Genomic DNA, 20383 nt, shown 5'->3' on the forward strand with positions numbered 1-20383 from the left:
AATAGAACCATGTAGTGAAGTAAGATACACAAATGAAGTTATCAAGTAGTTTTCTTCTCAGCACTAATACATAATTTAGCAAATAATTAAAATAATAGAAAAGACAAATCTGCATTCATGTATGGTATAAGATACAGTGTTTTTTCCTGTACTCTGTGTTTATCTTATCATGAAGTTAATTATGTCAAAGAATTCTTAATCTTATTCGTTAACTTTAAATTCATACAAATTACAGCCTGAGGAAGGCAAAATAAAATTGGAATCTTATGAAAGAAAATTGTTCCCTGTCTTTTAGATGTTTGGCTTCCAGTGTTCAGTTTTGTGTTTTCTGGATGGGGTTGAGGAAGAGTTTATCTAAGGTATGCAGGAGACAACGTCATTGCTTCTATGGCTAATGAAAAGCCATGTCAGGGGGAAAAAGAAAGGGTTTAATTTAAAATGCTTTGATCATAACCTGACAAGCAATTTACATGGGGATGAGAACTGTATAGCTTATTACCAACTAATCCAAAGGTATCACACTTCACAACAATGAAGTGTACAGCACATCATCACATAATCATCCCTTTTACGGATTCCACCCCTGCTCCCTTTTCACCATGTCTGACCATTGGGTCAGACATGACCATGGGACCATTTTTGGTGACTATAAAGTAATTTATTCCTCCCAAGAAGTGTGTTAACTATGCAATTTCAGCGTAAAGTCTATAACGTACTGGATACAAATATGTGTAAGATGTGTTGCCCAATAGCAAACAGTGTAATATTAAATTCAGGAATGTTAATAAATGTTAGATAATAATACTTTTGGGAACCTATTGTTCATGACTAATACAATTAAAATGATTAAAACTACAAGCAAGAAACAAATCAGTGCCCTCAACTATCTAATTTTAGTATTCAAATTAGTTTAAGCATTAGTTTAAAATACACTCAATTTTTTTTCAGTAAGCATGCAAATTCACTATGGCACAATCAAGTTTAAACTGATAACTCACCACACCCCTCTTTTCCCAAATACTCTCAAAATGTATTCCTTAATATGCTTTGCAAGCGTAGTCACTTACATCAAATACTTTTTCTGTATACATTTCCTCATTGACCTTGTCTCTCAGAATATCCTGGTTCTGTCGTACAAAGGTTATATAAGTATCTGCTAGGTCCATTCCAGGCTTCTGAAAAACAAAAGATTAAAACAAAAGAGAACTATATGGTCAGAATCTAAAAAAATAAAACCCTTTAAATATATTTTTACAGATATATACACAGTAACATCGAATTAATGGGATCAGCTGTAAATTTGACTAAATCCTCACTAAGAAAAAAATATTTTTTTAAAATCTTAACATGGCCTGAAACTCAGGTGAAACTAGATAAACCTATTGAATTGCTGCCTTTAAATCCTCAGCAGTTAGCATGGAATACTCAATCTTTCAGGTGTTCACATAATGATTAGAGGGATTAAGATCATGTGGCCAAGTCAGTCTTCTGGCATGGATATTAAGCACTGTTTGAAAGAAGTTTGTTTTCAAAAGTTTCATGCAGAAAGTTGTTTGCAGCAAAAACTTCAAGCTAGCTTCATTTCACAGCAGAATTCCCACTCTTGATATTTTTTTCACAAATAACACTTTTCTTATTCATACCACACAGCACCAGCTTCAATAACAGCTGCTGCACTAGGTTCTGAGATGCCAACGTTGAAGGTATAATAGGGTAGGTCAATAAGTAAAGGGAACTTATGAATTATCTACCAAATGTGCTTCACAGGTGCTCACGGATGCTTTATTTTCCAAAATTCAAAACACATCCATCCACATATGCCATTGCTTCACAGACTTATGATAATCATATTTATTTTATGTAGTGCATTTCATACTACATCATCTCAAGGTGCTGTAAACTAAAATAATTGCACAAAACAGGAATACAAAAGGAAAAGAAAAAAAATAATTATGGACTTGTAATAAAATGAGTTTCACTTGTCCTTGACTGCTTTCTGCACCTCCACTTGAACTTGATCAGCATCATAAAAGCTCCAACTCAGAGGTTCTTCCATTAGGCAGTGTAAGATTCTGACCCTAAGATGGGTTAAAGGTTCAGAATCCAGATCTTTAATAAACTTCAGGAAACTGCTCAGCCTTACTTTGTGTGAATGTACATTGTCATGTTACAGCATGAGGTCCTTTGCTTCTAGGTAAAATTACACTTAGTAAATGAAAAAGACATCCAGTCTAGACAGATGCTATAATGTATTTATGTTTTGCATTTCATCAGTAGAGAAACGTCCAGCTAATTATCAATCAACAGTGGCCATTCGAGCCAATTTTCTTTTTCAAGTATAAGAACAACTGGAGCTTAATTTTTCTCAAGAAATGCCTCAGAATTTTCAACGCTTGACAAGAGAAAATAGATCTAGTTTATTTTTCTCCTAGGTCTTCAGAAAAAAGGTGAACTAGAATTGCAAGCAGTTTTGATGGATTCCTAGCATGTTCTTTTTATGAAATGCTATGATAAATTTGACATTAAAATTTTTGAGAGAGATTTAGCTAATTAATTTAATCAGATTTTAAGTATTTTAGGAAAATAATTTTAAAATTTGTAATAATTTGTAATTTTCTAGGATGCATAACTACATGACGTGACAGAGCCCTTACAAAAATACATTGCATTGCACTACTTTAAATACCCTGAAACCAACAAGCACATACATTTAAACATTAAATATTTTGGTTTTGTTTATTGGAGGATGATAAATACCAATGCCACCATTGCTGCTGATATTGCTTTGTATTAAGTACCAAGTTTAATATCAATAAGTTTACTGGTTCTAAAGAAAGAGGTTGAAGTTTCTTACAAAACACAGTACATGCTATCTCATTTAACACAATTTAAACATCAGCAAGCAAGTGCATGGAATGATATCTGCTTAAACATTTTTGAGCTTCTGTTAAATCGGATTGTCCATGAAATCTGTTTAAAAAAACAGGATGTTAAAATGTAAAAGTCCTAAAAGCTCAGGTAAATACAGCCTTAATGGTTTGATGAAACATTAGGGAAACTGCAAAATGAAGAGCACACTCTAAAAGGACGACAATAAATGAATCTCTAAGATCTGATGGTATTTTCTCAGTCATACATAAGGAATCAAGGGATATTATTCATAACCCCTAGCTACAGTAGGAAATCACAACTCCCACTTAGAATGGGAGCAGTACCGAAAGCCACCAATCTACAAAAAGGAGGACCAAACTTAATCAGTTAACTGCAGATAAATCATTCTTGTTTCTGTTACAGGGAAATTTAAAATGATAGATCTAAATGAGAAAAATATAAAATAAGGGCATTTTAAGAGACAAACAACATGGGTTTAGAAAATAACATTTTTTTAAAATTACCTAAATCCTGTGAACAAGCAATAAAGACATTAGATAACACTAAAGCATATGAAATTATATATAGCATTTCTATTTTCTAAACAACTTTTGATGAGTTCTCTCATAAATTAAAAGAAATGTAATGTATGCATATGGATCAAGAACTAGAACCATTAACAGATGTGTGAGGTGGTGTACCACAGGGATATGTTTAGGCATATTGCTCTTCCTTCCAGACTACAAATTATATAGATTTGTGTATAGTTATAAACAAATTTGTCAGCTTTGCTGATGACACTAAAATAGCAAGAGTGGCAAATGCAGAAAAAGGTGCTTGCATTGGTAGTCATTGCATGGGTGCTTCTGGGCTGCAGGAAGTTACACACGAAAGCGATCTGGGTGTTTCTATAGATTCTTCCATGTCCTCGTCAAGACAGTGTGGAAAAGCAATAAAAAAGCAAATAGAATGACTGGGTATACAACAGAAAGTATGAAATTTAAATCCACAGAGGGTATGCTAAAACTCTGCAATGCATTAGTAAAACCACATTTTGTATTCAGTTTTGGTCACCAAACCACAAAAAATATAATAGCCTTAGAAAGTGTTCAAATAAGAGTAACAAGTACATATGAACAACAAGAATGATTTCTGTTCTCAGGTGGATTATCATTTATGGATAACTTAAGAGGAAAAAAATCCCTCCAGTCATGAGGAGAGAGAGACTTAGAGAAGATTTGATCCAAAATCCTAAAGGGCAAGGGGCATATATACTCTAGGTTCAACCCAGGGAACTGTTTAACACTCATTCGTGTACAAAATAGAATAGAAAACACTTCTTTGGGTATCTGTAACATCCAGGTAGTTGAGGTCCAAATTTTGGGCATGTTTCAGAAACAGTTGGACAACGGTTTAGATTTACTAAATTGCCAAATGAGCAAGACGGGCCCAATCACTTCGAGATGTAAGAAAATAAATGGATGATATGTAGACATCTTGAAATAGAATGATAGAATGACACTTAATAACATTTGTAATTTTTGTACTTTGTACGTTGATTAAATCTATCAAGTTTCAATTCAATCAGTACAACAGGCCCAAGAAGAGGATTTTAAGCGATGCTGAATATGCATATCAGGCTGCCATAATGGTGGATGCAGGGCCCTATTTTTGTCAAAAAATGAATTATTTGATGGAGTACAACTACCTAGTAAAAGATTGCTTCACTACCTGGTCTTCAGGCACAGACAGTTAAAAAGGAAATGACTTACAATCACTTTGAGATTTCCTTACATGGAAGCATAAATGCATTTGCTAGGCAGACAAGTTTGTGCCAGCCTATTTAAAAGTCTAATCTATTTATAAAGCATTATGATATATCCTATTTCAGTGTAATAAAGATTGACTGTTTTTCAATTAACCATTTTGCAAGAAAGTGCACATTCTTTGGCAAGTGACAAATGTACAAATCCATTCTAGCAATTTGTGTTCCATTAGTGAAGGTGTCATTCCAAATGTGCTAGTTGTCTTTGTCATTTTTCTTTAAAATTTACTTGTATTATTTAAAGTTTAAGACCAAAAAGAAGCTCGGCTAAATGACACCTCTGCTGTCAAATAATAGGATTGGAGGCTGTATTCAATTAGATGACTCACTCTCTTAAAGATGACTACTTGTACAAATCAGTTAGTCACAGTTACTTTTCCCTGTGTTCCTTTGTGTTCAATGAATACCTTTCCTTGAACTTCAAACTTGAATAAACTTGAAACAAAAGTAACTAAAGACCTATAGCTATTTCATTAATGTGTTCATATATTAAAATAATATGCAAACTCCAGTTTGCAAACTCCAGTTTGCATAATGGTTAAAAAGCCAACATAAAGGAATATTCACACAAAACATATCAGTATGAAAGTAGCTCATTTTTTTCTCTTTTCTCCCAAACAGCAAAATACAGTACCTTGCATATACAGAGCAATAAATTATATCATGGGAAACAAATTGCATGCTTCTTTGCTGAATTCTTTATACCTCAAGTGTGGCAGTTGTTGTTTTCTATCATTGCATCACCTATCATTTGACATATAGTGTGCTGCTTTTTCTTTTGCATTGTAGCTATCATTACCATGGTTGAAACATTTATATACAGTACATTTAACTAAGTGGAGGACACAAAAAGAAATGTAGAGTTTTATAGCAATCCATGAGAAAAGTTTCACTTTGATCCAAATCCCACCTATGTTAGAATTGGCATTGTAGCATACCTACTCCAGACATGGAAGATTATCAAGGAAGGTGCCCCACTCCAGTTAATTATGGAATGAGCAAAGAATCAACCTATCACTATGTGGCCACTCCTGGCCATATTTGAAACCAGTATCCTTTAACGGTGAGGCAGCACTGCTTACCATCATGCCACAGTGCCACCTGCTTGTAAAATATTTTCTTGTCATAGAACAACTTTTGCTCATTTGGATCAACATCCATGCACATTATACATTTGAACTGCAGTAATAAATTCCATCAATGTGAACAGCTACAAAAATAATAATCTCTGGTCTATTATATCTTTCTTTCCCACTAGGAGAATATCATTTTACACTTTTCATACTGACAAAAAAAAGAATCAGAAAAAATGCTGTCAGTCTGATTAGTTATATACAGTAGTTGAATGATCAATTTACTTTCATGAGGTGACATACAGTACATTCAAAACATCCATACATAGAAGAGATGATACTTACCTTACCTCTTTCTTTACATTCAAAACATCCATACATAGAAGAGATGATACTTACCTTACCTCTTTCTTTAACTATTATTTATTAAAATCTCTTATACTCTGAGTCATACAGGATGATCTAAAACCTGACCAATAACTAATGAAGAAATGCAGAAAGGGTTAAGAAACTGCAAATTTTAAAGTGGCAAAAAGTACCAAGAGCTCCACTTTCCCTCCCCCGCTCCCTGTCTCCCTTTTGTAGGCTTAATGCCATATGGGAATTTCACACCTTGGATTTTTTTTCTTGTAACCTTCAATGTGAGACTATAGCTAATTATTAGTTGAAAATGCACAACTTAAAGGAGTAATTGCAACAGCTGGCGACAATTTCCAATTAGCATTATAGTTCTTTTTAGATACTGTACTATGCATTACAGGTACTCAGAGCAATTACCTGTATTAAAATACTAATACAGCAATGTGTATCAGCTGAAGCAATTTCCATTTGAACAATTATTTTTCTTCTGTGTACTTTGTGAACTTTTTTACTTCATTTCAATTAAGCTTTAAATCTAGACATTTGACTTTTTGAGAACTAAAAATGGCATTACTAGTTAAACCTCCTTACAAATTTACATTCTAAAATATTGCACACAAAAGACAACATAAATCTACATGTACTTCATAACTTTTTGAATTAAACTATGCTTAAAGAACCCCACAGCTGTCACAAATGCCCCCTTTATTCCTTAATGTGTTTGCAGCTATCTGGCATAAAACTATTGTCGTATTCTGTAAAACATAATATAGTAGGACATTTGGTGTAAGGCCACAGCCAATCTATTGGTTATAGTGGAATTTTTTTTCAAAGCAATAAAAATACGTCAGCATGCTGAAAAAAAACTAGAATAAAATGAAGTATGAGAAATAATCTTCAAAGACGCTTTTATGGTTTCCTATCTTGCTCAAATCCATTTTAAGTCTCACTGGTTTATCTACCAATCTCATACACACAGTCATTCAAATAATGGGGACAATTTTGAATGTTATTAAAATTCCAGAAAAAAATGTTCTATTTTTCTGGCCATAACATAGCTACAGTCCTAGATTCAACCAATCTTGTATTACTACAGGGTCACATGCTCAAAGCTAAACTTAAACTAAACAGATAAGCAGAAAGTATTTTCCTCCCTAAAAGTACTGCTTTATGATAACATGAGTAAAGATTCTTTGAGAAAAAATCTTGAATATCTTGTGACTTGCACTGAAACAGCAGTTTGCCAATATTTTGCTTAAAGGTTTTATAGATTCTAACATGGTAGTGTATACGATATTGCATTTTGGGTGCATTAAGAATTAAGTATAAAATATGGTAGCTGAAGAAATGCAACCATATTGCATATAAATGCAGAAAAGCTTCTTCAGTGTCAGGTTTAATCAAAACGTCTTTTTTTGGATTTACCTTAAAAGGGTTTTGATTTTACCAGCTCAGTGTTTCTTTGGATGTAATGGTGAGTGAAGAAGAAAAAAATGATAATTAAGACACAATGTATATTAAATAACAAGTGAAACCCTAGATTACTTATCATATTAAGAGAGTAATTTGGATCCGCTGGTTAAATAATTGAGTAATTAAGAAATCAAGCATTCAATATGGGCAACCCTGTCCTGTATAATGAACAGAAACGTTGTGCATTTGGTCTTCACCATACAGGACATGAAAAAGAGTATCAGATTCTAATGTCTTGGGAGTGTTAAAAAACATTTCTAAATTATATTCTCTAAATGGAAAATATTCATGACCTCAGTGACTCTACCCAGGACCTCTCATCCTAACAAGATCGTTCTGAAAGCAACCTGGAAAATAATCCAGGAAATCATAAAGAACCACAGAGTAACATCTTTACATTTATTGTCAGTATTCATGCTTAACAGGTCAGGAAAAGACTGAACTGTTTTAATTGGAGGATAGCCAGCAAAAAAACACTACTGTCTAAAAGATTCTTGCCACATGTCTCAATTTCAGCAAAGAGCACCTGGATGATAGAAAAAAAGTATATTTATACAATAGAAAACTCAAAAAAGCTTTTGAGTTCTAAAACCAGATCCCTTTATAGAGAGACAACTTCAACCATCTTGTTATTCACTTAGACTTGATATATAAAAACTTTAAAAAATATATAAATGTATTGTATATGGTATGATATATGTTTAAAATAATGAAAAACTATCTCAAATATATGATTAGATTTATCTGTATATCTGATAAATATGTAAATAATATATCAATGTAAATCTAATAATATGTTCTTCCCACATGGAACTTCAATACTGGACACTGAGCAGACTGACTTCAGCACACGTAATCTGAAGTGTTGTTGTGCAAAGACTAAATTCCAACAAGCAGAAATGAAGGAAGTGTTTGAAAACCAAAAGGTGTCAAAAATAGGTTCCAAAGCTGACATCAGTGGATGAAGAAATCGTTGAGAAGAATAATGGTGTACAACTCAAACAATTAACTTGAGGTTAATTACTAGTTAACCTGAACAGATAAGCGTTTTGTGAGAAAGGAAAAGGGGAAAAAAATCCTTGGTAATTATATATTACTGCAACTATCGCTTCCTGCTGTTACACCCAATCCCACAGGTGCAGCTCTAGCTTGTCTGTCTGCTAACTGGTAGGTGGGTCTGTTTCCTGGGTTGTTTTCTCAGCAGTAGCTTTGACAATGGAATAAGAAGCTTAGCCTTTCGTGACAGGGTCACAAATCTGTGCACAGCAAATGAGGACATTGTTATTACGTCTTTTACCTATTCACTGACTCAAAAACACCCCAAAGTAAAACGTTTCTTTCTTTTCTTTCAATAAAAGGAAGCAATCTTGAGTCTAACAAATGAAATATTTAGCTGTATATTACCATTCTGTCCCTGTATACAGCACCCTGAAAACGTATTATGACAGCAAAGTCAAAACATTTCACTATACAATTAAGCAATTTGTATTTGTCATAGAGAAAATGACATGTAAATTATATATGTTGATTTTTCCATAATTACATCTGATCATATAATAAAAGAAATACTTTGTGTTCAACAGTAATTTCAAGTAATCATAAGTATTGGGACAAATTCACTTCAAGTAAAATTGGCTTGCCTCCTCAATGTGTACAATAAATTGTCAATTGGATTAAATATGGAGATTAACTTGAAGAGTTAAAGATTTTCACTTTATTCTTCTGATAAATTCCTTGGAATTATTGACCCTGTGTTATGAGCATTTGACATGGTGCATCACATTCAAAAAGCTTCAACTTTGTCTCATTTGTTCCAGAAACTTTGTTCTAAAACTCCTCTGGCTTACCTTTGTACTATCTGGCTGCCTTTGGAACTGGCTCACTCATCCTTATTGATGATGTAACCAATGAATTAATTTTGAAGTTCTCCTTTTAGAGGTTTTGAAAACCACCCAGAAGGCTTTTGAAATAAAAATAAATTGCATTTCATACAACCTGACTAATATTAAACTGAGCTATTAATATAAAGTAATTTAAGAAATAGAATGAGAGAGTTCAGCCTTTAAAAATCACCAAGCATGTGGTTCACAGAAACTTGGAAATGATCCACACTAATTCTGAAGGCTGATACAACTATACCTTTAGATTAAAGAAAAGACTATAAAATGATGGGGTTAAAAATCTGCTGTTATTCTGAAATGTCGTAAACGTGATACTGAATCTCAGTATTCTAAAAACGTATGCATTTTCAAAATCTTGTGAATCCATTTGTTTTATTTTGTTTTAAAGAAAAAAATGATTTTTATAACTTTCAAAGGTTGTGAGGCAGGCAAAACTGTAACCATTTCCAAGACTTTCCTAAAGTGATTATGGATATAATGAACCAGCAACTAAGAATGACAACAATAAGGATTAGCCATAGTAGTATTTAAGACTGGTGTAATTCCATTGGATGGGTGTGGCTGCAAAAGGCCAATACTTTGAATTTGAATATGATGTCACAAAAGTTACATCTGGAGTAAGCCTAATCGGTTCAGCCTATTTACCTAGTACCTTGAAGCCTTTGGACCTTTTTACATTATGTAACTCATGCAGTTAAAAGTTGAAGGCTGTTTATGAAAATTCATATGGTGATTCATACTGTACAGTACATAGCCACAGCCCTGATGTCAACACTGTCAAATCAATCAGAGACCTATATAAAATGGTACTCTCTAACCAGCCTTATAAAACCAATATCATTTGCTGAGTGATTTTCATACTAAAAATGTTACATGTACAAAGATTTTAAGCATTAATATGAACAATTTTTCATGTACATGTAGAAAAAGGCAGCGGTCAATCTAGTAATAACAACAGTTTATTGACCTATGGATTAAAAGCACTTTTTTTTCAATCACTGCATAAAGCAACGGAAGCCATTAGCTTCCCCACTTTGTCTGAAATGTGATCACAAGTAGGTGAAGGTCTCTTTCTCTGACTGGCAAAGAAACTACATGTAAGAGATGCTATTTAAGTCATTAATTATTTTTTATATTTGCATAGGAATGTTAAAATGAAATAAAAGATTATGTTATGAATTAAGAAAAAGGATACAAGGTTAACCAAATTCCTTTAAAACAAAATGGCAATTTAAGTTTCCTTTTGTTTGATTTTGTTAGATGTAATTGGTATTGGTTTAGGTTTTTTAAGAAACAAATGAGCATGTACTTTTGGTTTTCATGTGAATAAAGCAATTGAAGCAAATGTTTTTTTTTATAATTTAACACATTATCCAACAGTACAGCTTTCTGTTATATGATGTTTTGTGTTCATATTTCAACAGGGCTATTAATAAAACTGGATGGCAATGTACAGTATATGCATATGTATTTCCACCAAACTCCCTGGCCATGTGGGGAATATGGTTTGATTTTTTCACCACATTCCCCTTTCATATCCACAGGGTTTTACCACAGCTTCACAAAGATGCCCTTGTGACAGAATTATGTTGATGAAATGACTCTTTACTGAGTCACTCCAGCAGGTCCACTTGACCCTCATTGTCATCAATGTTGCTCCAGCAATGGAAAGCTCCCTTCATTGAGACTTACAAATGAAAGTCAATAGTGTGAGATAAGACTGAAAGTTGGATGGAATAACATTTCAGCACTAAGTTTTTCAATGCACAGCCTGCAGTCCTCGCCGTGTGTGGGTGCCTGTGGTTATGTTGAAGAATTAAACTGATTGGGAATATACCACGACCAATGATCACCAACACCAAAATAGAAGGAACCTCACTGTGGTTGAAACTTCTGTGATGTCAATAATGTCCACACAATTATGTAGAAATGACTTAGAAACCCCTCAAAAAATCATTTTATTCATGATGTCATCTATAATGTTTGATAATAATAAGAAATGGTGGCACAATTACAAGCATGTGCAAGTGGAACCACTAAAAATGTTTTTCTTCCCTGCATGTGAAGCATATTGGGTGCATAGTTCACAAGTTGACTTATTGTCACACAAATATAGGTATGTACAGGAACAATTTCGATATGGAAACATGAAAATACATTAAACAAATTACTAACAAAATACCAGTCAAGGTCATATTTACATTTCTGTGACAAATGGTGTTAGGGAAATAAAGATATTAAACCTTTAAAATAATTATTAAATGCACAAGACACAAAACACCGTACAGTTGGAGTTAATTTCAGTCAATACCACAACATCCGAAGTGGTGGCACATTGCATGTATGTACTGAGTTAACTGTTTTTCTAAATTAGGCAGCAAAATAACATTTTTAACACGTTGAAATGGTGACCAAATACATTTTGGAAAGGATGACTTCCACATTTTTGTTGAATTATAATGTTTTTTGGGACTTTTTGAATAAATCAGGTGCTTGTGGGAACACAGGAACACAGGATTTGTAACACAGGAACACATGATTTGTAACAGTTGTTTCAAACAGTATATGTGTAAACTTATTATGCATGTGCATCCTGCAGTACTTCCAACATTTGTACTTGTATCAGGCAATGCCTGGCCTCACTGCACAAATGTCAGTGCCATTTGGTTCCTACCCTGTTAAGAGTTTGTTGATCATTCAATCGTGAAGTCATATTATGTGGAATGAGGATGCAACAAGCTGTTACATTTCTGTCCTACTTATATGTAATGTTCATCTTGGAACATGGTGTTGCTCACTAAGTGTGGCACACATTATATAAAACAACAATGAAAGACAAATAATAGTACTACACATCCTAAAATGTTTGAGATCTCAAGATATCAAATATTCCACAGAAAGAAAAAAGGTGAACATGTTACAAAGTGCTACACAATTTTTTCACCCCAGGTGAAAGATTTTATAAAGGTAAAGTCATTGTAAATATAGTAGTGCTAACTCATGAACTGTAAACAAAGGCCTGCCTAGTATCTCAGAAACCAAAGAAGCACAAACACTGGTTACAACAGCACAAATGTAATAAATTGGGTGAATTAGGGTCCATGTCTGGTTTGTACTGTTTGAAGGGAGGCAAATACACAGGTTCAGTGATGTCACTCCCCCCAAAAAAACAAATAATTCCTAATATAAGGGAATCATAAGCACAACCCGTAGTTTGAAAAGCACAAACCAGCACAAACATACCAAAAAAGCTAGAGGTTTGGTTCTCCTGAACCACTCAAGAGTGGCTGAGTAACATCACTACTAAAAAAAAGAATGTCTTATACGACATAAATTAAAGCAGTGCAGGGTAGCACTTGCACTGTAAATGGCACAAGCTGGCACAAATGTAGCACAAATGAACGAGACTGGTTTGATTCACCTGCTCTGCTGTAGCAGGACTGAGTGACGTTATTCTCCTAATAAAAGAATGCCCTGTATCTCAGAAATGAAAGCAACAAAAATTCTACTTTAAATGTCACTGGGCAATAACATAAACCTCATGCCAGCACCACAGGAATTTGCTTTTAAAAGGAGATTCTTCTCTACATCATTACATATCCACTTCCCATCAGCTGGCTTGAGCACTGTAACAGTCAGTAAATTGTAGCTCTAAAGGTATATACACTTAATATTTTACATTTATCAAAGATTTATAATAATCTTTACAAAGCCTTGACCAAGCAGATTGGGTCTTTGTGTAAATGCAAAGGAATATATTTGAGAGGCCCCTCCGAAAAGAGACATCATAATGCTGTATCCAATACTGAACCATCTAATGATATTTAGCACAGGTGGCCTCCATCAAGTTGTATTCTGTTTCTTTCCAAGGCCGTAGATCTAAAGGTACTATTCATCAACTAAAGGGGTGCACCCACCAATTAGGGTGGGTACCAGAACGATACCTGATAGTATCTCAACCAATCACATAGCATCCAACACATTTTTGTTGGTTAACTTTCAGGCTCCTCTTCTATTTCCTACTAAACTGGGAATATGCTTTATCCAACCATGTGACTGCAAGAAAAACTTTCTCCAAAACACTAAGCCAAGAGACTCAACAAAGTAAAGAATTCTGCCCAACATAAAATAATTTTGTGTTTGAAAACCAACTGTTATTTTCATCTGATCAGTGAAATAACAGCTGGACTCTTTTTGTTGACATCCTGGATATCCAAGGATATTCAGTACCAAGCTATAGCTGGGATAAACAGAGTTCTCCTACATGTTTACCTTGCAGCAGGGCATAAGAAGACAACTGTGCACAGACTATTTTTGTTTTTAAAGACTGAAGTTCAACAGGACACTAACTTCTGGCAGGGCTGCCCCCAGCAATGTTAGACAAAGCCCTTTTCCTCTCTTTCTGCAGCCAGGACACTTCCTGCACAGAGTAAGCAGCTGCCAAGAATGACCATGGACCAACTGTGCCAAGTTCTGTCTTCTCAGTGGGAAGTTTAGACTCATTAAGGACATTTAGCCAATGGATTTTATTCACGTTACAATTCTTGATAAATGAACTGTTCCGAACACATGCTCACGTTTAGTTCTCAATAGTAAACGTATATTCATATATATCTGAGTGTATATATAATAAATAGTAAACGCATATTATATATATCATGTGAAACTAATAAAACCTACGGTGTAGACCATAACACGTTATAGTCTATGTATTTTAAATTAAATCTGAAGTTATTAACTCTTTTGTAATCCCTGCATGGATTATCAGTTTTTGTATTACAGCAGATCATTTCACAAATTTATTCTGTTTGTTATGCATGTTTTTGCTGTTATATCAATACATAATATATTGTATATTTAGAATCCATGTGTCAGTCTGTAAATTATTATGTTTGATTACTAAAAGTCATCAAGTACTCCTGCAATTTACTGTTGCAATTCCTGATTGTTACAGTAAATTAAAACCCTGACATCACCTCACTCTCACCAAGACATCTCCATACATATTGACTTCCATTAGGGCTAAATGGCATGAATTTATGAATCCACTCCCAACACTCCGATTGACCCACAAAAGACAAGGACTTTGTGAAAACAAAGAAATGTGTGAATATGGAATAAACTACTCAGTTATATTGTTGAAGGCGATACCTAAGCTTTTATAAGAAAATGGCAGGATGAGATTATTGATCCCTATTACATTTTTATATACATTCATTCCTCAATTGGCAAAGTTAACCATCAATATGACTCTAACTGAGCAGATCATTTTTATGCAGGTGGTTTCATGCTGTAGCCACTGCAGTAAGAAAATAATAGATCAGCCTAAAAATGATAAGCAGATCAGACAAGTTTGTGCTGGGCTTTCTTTCTCTGGAATAGATGTTGATATGTTGATTCAGAACAGATCATTCTCTGGGCAACTTCTTTTACAGATAGGCTGCTTTCAATCATGCCAATAATAATCAAGTGATCTTCATCACTTGAGCAGAACAGGTTTTTTTATCTTTAGTTATTACAATACTGCTGCTCAAACAATCAACAAAACAATTTTAAAATGTAAATTATGTTTATTTAGGTTTATGTCATGTTCAATGAGTTATTAAACTAAAATCTGTTAAATGTAGAAGGTGTGGCACATATGCTGAGTATGGAATAGGAGTAACTATTAACTGCATTTTGTAGGCCATGATGTTGGTATTAAAGCAGATAACTGCTATTGAAACCAGAGGATGCAAAAGTTTAAATAAAACATATTATGGAAAAACAAAACAATTTCACTAGTTCCAGGAAGGTGGGGGGTGGTGGGGAGTAGAGGTTCTGTATTTTTTATGAGAAATTTGTCATTACAAAAACAAAAAGTGTTTTGGTTTTTAATTTAAAAAAGTCCATACTTACAGGAACATCAACATATTTTGCAGCTGCCTTTACCTTAAAAACAAAAAGATAGATAAATGCTGACATTTTTTACTACATAATTATCACAAATTGAAAAGGAAATTAAATATATTTAAGATAATCATTTTAAGTCCGATACTTTGGTACTTACTGTAAAAGACAGAAATGAGGAAAACAGTGTTCCTTCATCGTATCTTGAGAGTTTGGATAGTACGCCATCTAAAACAGCAGCAAACTACAAAGGAAAATAATTTTGATTCAGTTTTGTTTGACAGAACGAGGGAAACACTGCATTAAATTGGTATTGTGCATGATTTGGTTGGTAGTTTCTAAATACTACCAAAGAGTTGTTGAAAAATATATTACTTATTTTAAAGAGAATATAGCAATAAAAATGTAGAGTTGTTTTATTTTGAGAAAATATCCTAATATCTGAATCTTGTCATTGAGTGCAATTTTCTCTCACGCTGATGTTGGCTATCCACAGGTACAGCTATGGGCTCTGGTTTCACATATCTTAGTTACAGCTCTATTAAATAACCTGACCTGCAATAAATGTTATAGTAAAGTGTGATTTACACTGGTGATGAAATCATTTATCTTTTCATAGATCTGAAATCCCCCCTGCTGAGTCCTGGGCTCATTAGAGAGAGGCTGAGCTGGGATGTCTGATAGGAAAACGTCTGTGGCACTTGGTTCAGCACATTAACATTAAAACATGTCGAAACAAAAATAAATTAGGCTTGAAATAAATAAGACCAGGAATTAACATTTCTTATTTTAACCATTTAACACATTAATATTGGAAATTCACTTGCTCGTACCTTAGAAACCAACAAGGAAATCATTTCCTTGAAAGCCTCTTCAATCAGGTCATCTATTTTGGAATGGTACTGCTGCTAACAAAAATAAAAGGCACAAGATGGGTGACATTTTAGATGTTTGTAATAGAGAACAGACTGGCAAAAGCTTCAAAATCTCCTCTTTCTATCAAACACTACTGACTCGTTATGAACACCACAGACCTAAAACCTTGAACACAATCTACCCACCCCAAGCGTTTTTTTTTTACATTCAGCACTGCAAATCTTCCCATGTACACAGTTGAGTTAAGCAGCTAATAGGTCTATTATAAGAGTGAATTGAGTTCCCACTCTCATTTAGGCAAAGGAATTTGAAGGATATTTTTTGTATTCCCTACAATTAGGACAGCCTTGTGTTTTTCTAAAGGACAGGTCCAGCTGGGAGGACGAAAGACTTGCTCAAGATTCAATTAATGCAGCATTTCATGTCTGATAACTCTTATTCACAAGTTATTTAAATTGTGCTGAAGAGAAAAAAAGTGCTTTTATTTATTTGTGTGAAAGAAGGCCTTTACTAATAGCAATGCAGGCAGAAGTTCATAAAATTTGATGATTTCCCTTCACAATATCTCTAAAGAACATCTAAATTAAAATTTTCAACCAACAAAGACAGATGCTTGGTAACAAATTAGAGGTGCTTAGAGGTCACTCTAGTAGCCCCTTATTCGCTTCACCCTTTTATTTAACCTCAAGAAATGGCTGTTTTTTAATAAATGACATTCAAAATAAAGCTTAAGGACTTTTTTTCTATAATTCAATTAACACTATAATGTTTGCTTTTAACGTATTACTAGGAAGAGTAGAATTTACAATCCATACTGAAAATGTGAAAACAAAAAAGAACAATTCTTTCTATCACACTGTTCATCTGGTAGCAAGCTAGCAATAGACTCTTTTAGATAATTTCGTTTTCAAAAGCCTAACCTGGAATTCATAGTTCGAGGCCACATCACACATTGAATATAAAACAAAAAGCCTATGGCCTATTAAAACAATTGTTATTTTATATATATATATATTTCACGCACTTCAAGGAGAACATACAAATAAATGCAGACATCTCTGTTTTGTGGAGTATTTTGTTTGTGATATAATCCTTTCTTTTAAGAAATTTGTTCTATAATTAAAACATAAAGGCTATCTCTGTTGTAGTTTTATAATTCAGCAATTGAACCTTTAACACACAGTAAGAAATTAGCATTATCTAAATAAGCTTAGGGAATTTAATCCTGTTATTTGTAAATTTGCTTCTTAGCCTTTTAGCTCTTGAAAAGATGAGGCGAAGAACATTTGCTGAAAAGCTATTCAGCCCCCTCATATAGTAATTGAAAACACCACAAATTGTATTAAATGAAATATGACAATATATTCTATGGCTAAAGGAAATTTGCCTCCAACTTTCTAATACAAATAAAAAACAAATTTTATTATCAATGAATATGTAATTATTTGAAATTACTTTTCCAGATGATCCAAAAACCTAATGCATTTGGAAAATTTCAAAAATACTTTCAATAAAGCCACGTATTAAAAAAGAGGCCTTGAAGTATACACAGTTGCTTTGTTGTTGTTTGCTAGTAATATGCTGTTTATCAAATGACTTGAATTATGTAGTGATGCCCTCCCTAAAACAAACGACACTAATAAACATAGAGTGTTATAACCACCCCATTAACCTATCATGGGCAGGAGGGTTCAACACTGGCCAGGTGTATAATATTGAGAGCAAATATATATTCAAAAACATATGTAAAGAATATACAGTATGTGGTAGTTTATAGTGCGCATCCTCAGCAACAAGGTTTTACTTGTTCACCTTCTAGGTATGGTTAGTAAGACTAAAGGACAGGGGGAGCCAGCTGCACGTACAGTATATGAGGTACCTAATTCCACAGTAGAATGTGGGGCAATGGAGCAAGGGCTGGGTGTATAAATATCTGTTCTCTTCATGAATTACTCAGTTGAAGCTATCATGCAAATTTAACTTTTATATTGTTCAAGTGTATTGGAAGACACAAGACACACCAAACATATGAAACTTACCCATTGCTTAACAATCTGGATTCAAAGTATGATGTACAGGAGTTAAGAAAATAAGAATACAAGACAGAAGAAAAAGCAGAAATGAGAACAAAATCACAATGATTCTCTAATAAATAAAATAAGCGTGATACTGTATGATAAAAAAGCTGAACTCAAAACAACTTATAAAAATGCCCAAACCAGAGGTAAGTGATTACAACACCCCATGTAACTCAAACATTATTTGATGATTGACACAAAAGTCAAAAACAACAATTAAAACACCATTCCTATAAACATAAATGGATAAATAAGACTGTGAAGGACAGCTGATTTCCCTTTTCAACAAAACGTACAGAAAATAATGCACACATTTAAGATAACACAAGTGCAGCTGCATGTGTATGCATTTTCTCTTCTAGTATTATTAAGATTTTACATTTAAGGAATGTACAGTGCCTTGCGAAAGTATTCGGCCCCCTTGAACTTTTCAACCTTTTGCCACATTTCAGGCTTCAAACATAAAGATATAAATTTTTTATTTTATGTGAAGAATCACCAACAAGTGGGACACAATTGTGAAGTGGAACGAAATCTATTGGATTTTTGAAACTTTTTTAACTAATAAAAAAATGAAAAGTGGGGCGTGCAAAATTATTCGGCCCCTTTACTTTCAGTGCAGCAAACTCACTCCAGAAGTTCAGCGAGGATCTCTGAATGATCCAATGTTGTCCTAAATGACTCATGGTGATAAATAGAATCCACCTGTGTGTAATCAAGTCTCTGTATAAATGCACCTGCTCTGTGATAGTCTCAAGGTTCTGTTGAAAGCGCAGAGAGCATCATGAAGACCAAGGAACACACCAGGCAGGTCCGTAATACTGTTGTGGAGAAGTTTAAAGCCGGATTTGGATACAAAAAGATTTCCCAAGCTTCAAACATCCCAAGGAGCACTGTGCAAGCGATCATCTTGAAATGGAAGGAGTATCAGACCACTGCAAATCTACCAAGACCTGGCCGTCCCTCTAAACTTTCAGCTCAGACAAGGAGAAGACTGATCAGAGATGCAGCCAAGAGGCCCATGATCACTCTGGATGAACTGCAGAGAACTACAGCTGAGGTGGGAGAGTCTGTCTATAGGACTACAATCAGTCTTACACTGCACAAATCTGGCCTTTATGGAAGAGTGGCAAGAAGAAAGCCATTTCTCAAAGATATCCATAAAAAGTCTCGTCTAAAGTTTGCCACAAGCCACCTGGGAGACACCCCAAACATGTGGAAGAAGGTGCTCTGGTCAGATGAAACCAAAATCGAACTTTTTGGCCACAATGCAAAACGATATGTTTGGCGTAAAAGCAACACAGCTCATCACCCTCAACACACCATCCCCACTGTCAAACATGGTGGTGGCAGCATCATGGTTTGGGCCTGCTTTTCTTCAGCAGGGACAGGGAAGATGGTTAAAATTGAGGGGAAGATGGATGCAGCCAAATACAGGACCATTCTGGATGAAAACCTGTTGGAGTCTGCAAAAGACCTGAAACTGGGACGGAGATTTATCTTCCAACAAGACAATGATCCCAAACATACAGCAAAATCTACAAAGGAATGGTTCACAAATAAACGTATCCAGGTGTTTGAATGGCCAAGTCAAAGTTCAGACCTGAATCCAATCGAGAATCTGTGGAAAGAGCTGAAAACTGCTGTTCACAAATGCTCTCCATCCAACCTCACTGAGCTCGAGCTGTTTTGCAAGGAAGAATGGGCAAGAATTTCAGTCTCTCGATGTGCAAAACTGATAGAGACATACCCCAAGCGACTTGCAGCTGTAATCGCAGCAAAAGGTGGCTCTACAAAGTATTAACGCAAGGGGGCCGAATAATTTTGCACGCCCCACTTTTCATTTTTTTATTAGTTAAAAAAGTTTCAAAAATCCAATAGATTTCGTTCCACTTCACAATTGTGTCCCACTTGTTGGTGATTCTTCACATAAAATAAAAAATTTATATCTTTATGTTTGAAGCCTGAAATGTGGCAAAAGGTTGAAAAGTTCAAGGGGGCCGAATACTTTCGCAAGGCACTCTATGTACAGGTATA

The 20383-nt window shown here is 34.3% G+C and overlaps 1 protein-coding gene across 10 annotated transcripts in view; it reads right to left on the minus strand.

Moving 5' to 3' along the window:
- cadps2 (Ca++-dependent secretion activator 2) overlaps window positions 1-20383 on the minus strand; it is a 275041-nt gene that overhangs the window by 10791 nt on the left and 243867 nt on the right. For 5 of the 10 annotated variants that reach the window (XM_069192478.1, XM_015352513.2, XM_069192476.1 and 2 more), the window contains 5 exons: window positions 18308-18322; window positions 16226-16300; window positions 15553-15636; window positions 15402-15434; window positions 1068-1175 (listed from right to left, as the gene is read on the minus strand). In XM_069192478.1, coding sequence (XP_069048579.1) covers window positions 1068-1175; window positions 15402-15434; window positions 15553-15636; window positions 16226-16300; window positions 18308-18322 — 315 coding nt within the window. The remainder of the gene's footprint in view (window positions 1-1067; window positions 1176-15401; window positions 15435-15552; window positions 15637-16225; window positions 16301-18307; window positions 18323-20383) is intronic. The other 5 variants (XM_069192474.1, XM_015352518.2, XM_015352524.2 and 2 more) reach the window with 3 other exon arrangements.

The sequence above is a fragment of the Lepisosteus oculatus genome, chromosome 7 (genome assembly GCF_040954835.1).
Source record: "Lepisosteus oculatus isolate fLepOcu1 chromosome 7, fLepOcu1.hap2, whole genome shotgun sequence".
NCBI classification, from domain to species: Eukaryota; Metazoa; Chordata; class Actinopteri; order Semionotiformes; family Lepisosteidae; genus Lepisosteus; species Lepisosteus oculatus.